At 42.2% G+C, this 801-nt stretch overlaps 1 protein-coding gene across 1 annotated transcript in view; it reads left to right on the forward strand.

Moving 5' to 3' along the window:
- LOC119586381 overlaps positions 1 to 801 on the forward strand; it is a gene marked incomplete at its 3' end in the record, with an annotated part of 8759 nt that overhangs the window by 5778 nt on the left and 2180 nt on the right. The window contains 2 exon segments of the mRNA XM_037935101.1: positions 21 to 159; positions 360 to 623. Coding sequence (XP_037791029.1) covers positions 21 to 159; positions 360 to 623 — 403 coding nt within the window.

Genomic DNA, 801 nt, shown 5'->3' on the forward strand with positions numbered 1-801 from the left:
TATAAGAGCTCATTCAACAGATCTCCACGTGAAAGATCTCCGAGCTTAGTGAGCAGCCTTCCTCTCTCGCCCTCACACCCAAGCAGCAGAGAGAAGTCACCAAATCCTGCATCACAAGATCTGCATGACTGCTCTATGTGTCTCTCTGCCTACATCCAGGTATTTTAGCTTCTAACTCTTTAGGTAATTAGTCTTAATGGGGAATTTCACACATATTAATGTCTTCCAAAAGAATTAAAATGTTATATATTTTCTAAAGATATGATTTCAGTATTAGCAATTGGATAAATATTTAGCTATTATAAAAAGAAAGTGAAGAAGGAAAGATGATGTTCAAAACAATTTTCCTTTTATTTCAGTCACTAAACACTGTCTGTGGCACAGCCTGCCGCTTATCCCAGTGCTTGGCCCAAGTGTGCACAGAGGCGGGTTTTGTTGACCCTTACTCAGCACCAGGCATGACAACGCAGCCTGTTAGGGAAGCTGCTGATGCATGGGAGGGAGTTGCTCGAGCTGTAGGTGTGGCCAGTGCAGCAGTCAAAACACAGATGCTGGTTCTACTCCAGGAAGTGCAGTCACGGCAAGACATGTCTGACACTATCCGCCGGCAGGAGATAAGTCGGGTAAGAATGGAAGGAGAAATTGAAAAGTAGAAGGAAAGGATAAAAAAAGAGAGAATAAGGGAGAGTGGAAGCAATGTGAGATCAGAGGAAAAATAGGAAGAATAGGCAGTACAAGGTGAAAGGAAAAATTTATGAGCACATGGGATTTGTATTAAGAAATGTCTGTAGTCTCTTCAGA

The sequence above is a fragment of the Penaeus monodon genome, chromosome 21, assembly GCF_015228065.2.
Source record: "Penaeus monodon isolate SGIC_2016 chromosome 21, NSTDA_Pmon_1, whole genome shotgun sequence".
In the NCBI taxonomy this organism is placed as follows: Eukaryota; Metazoa; Arthropoda; class Malacostraca; order Decapoda; family Penaeidae; genus Penaeus; species Penaeus monodon.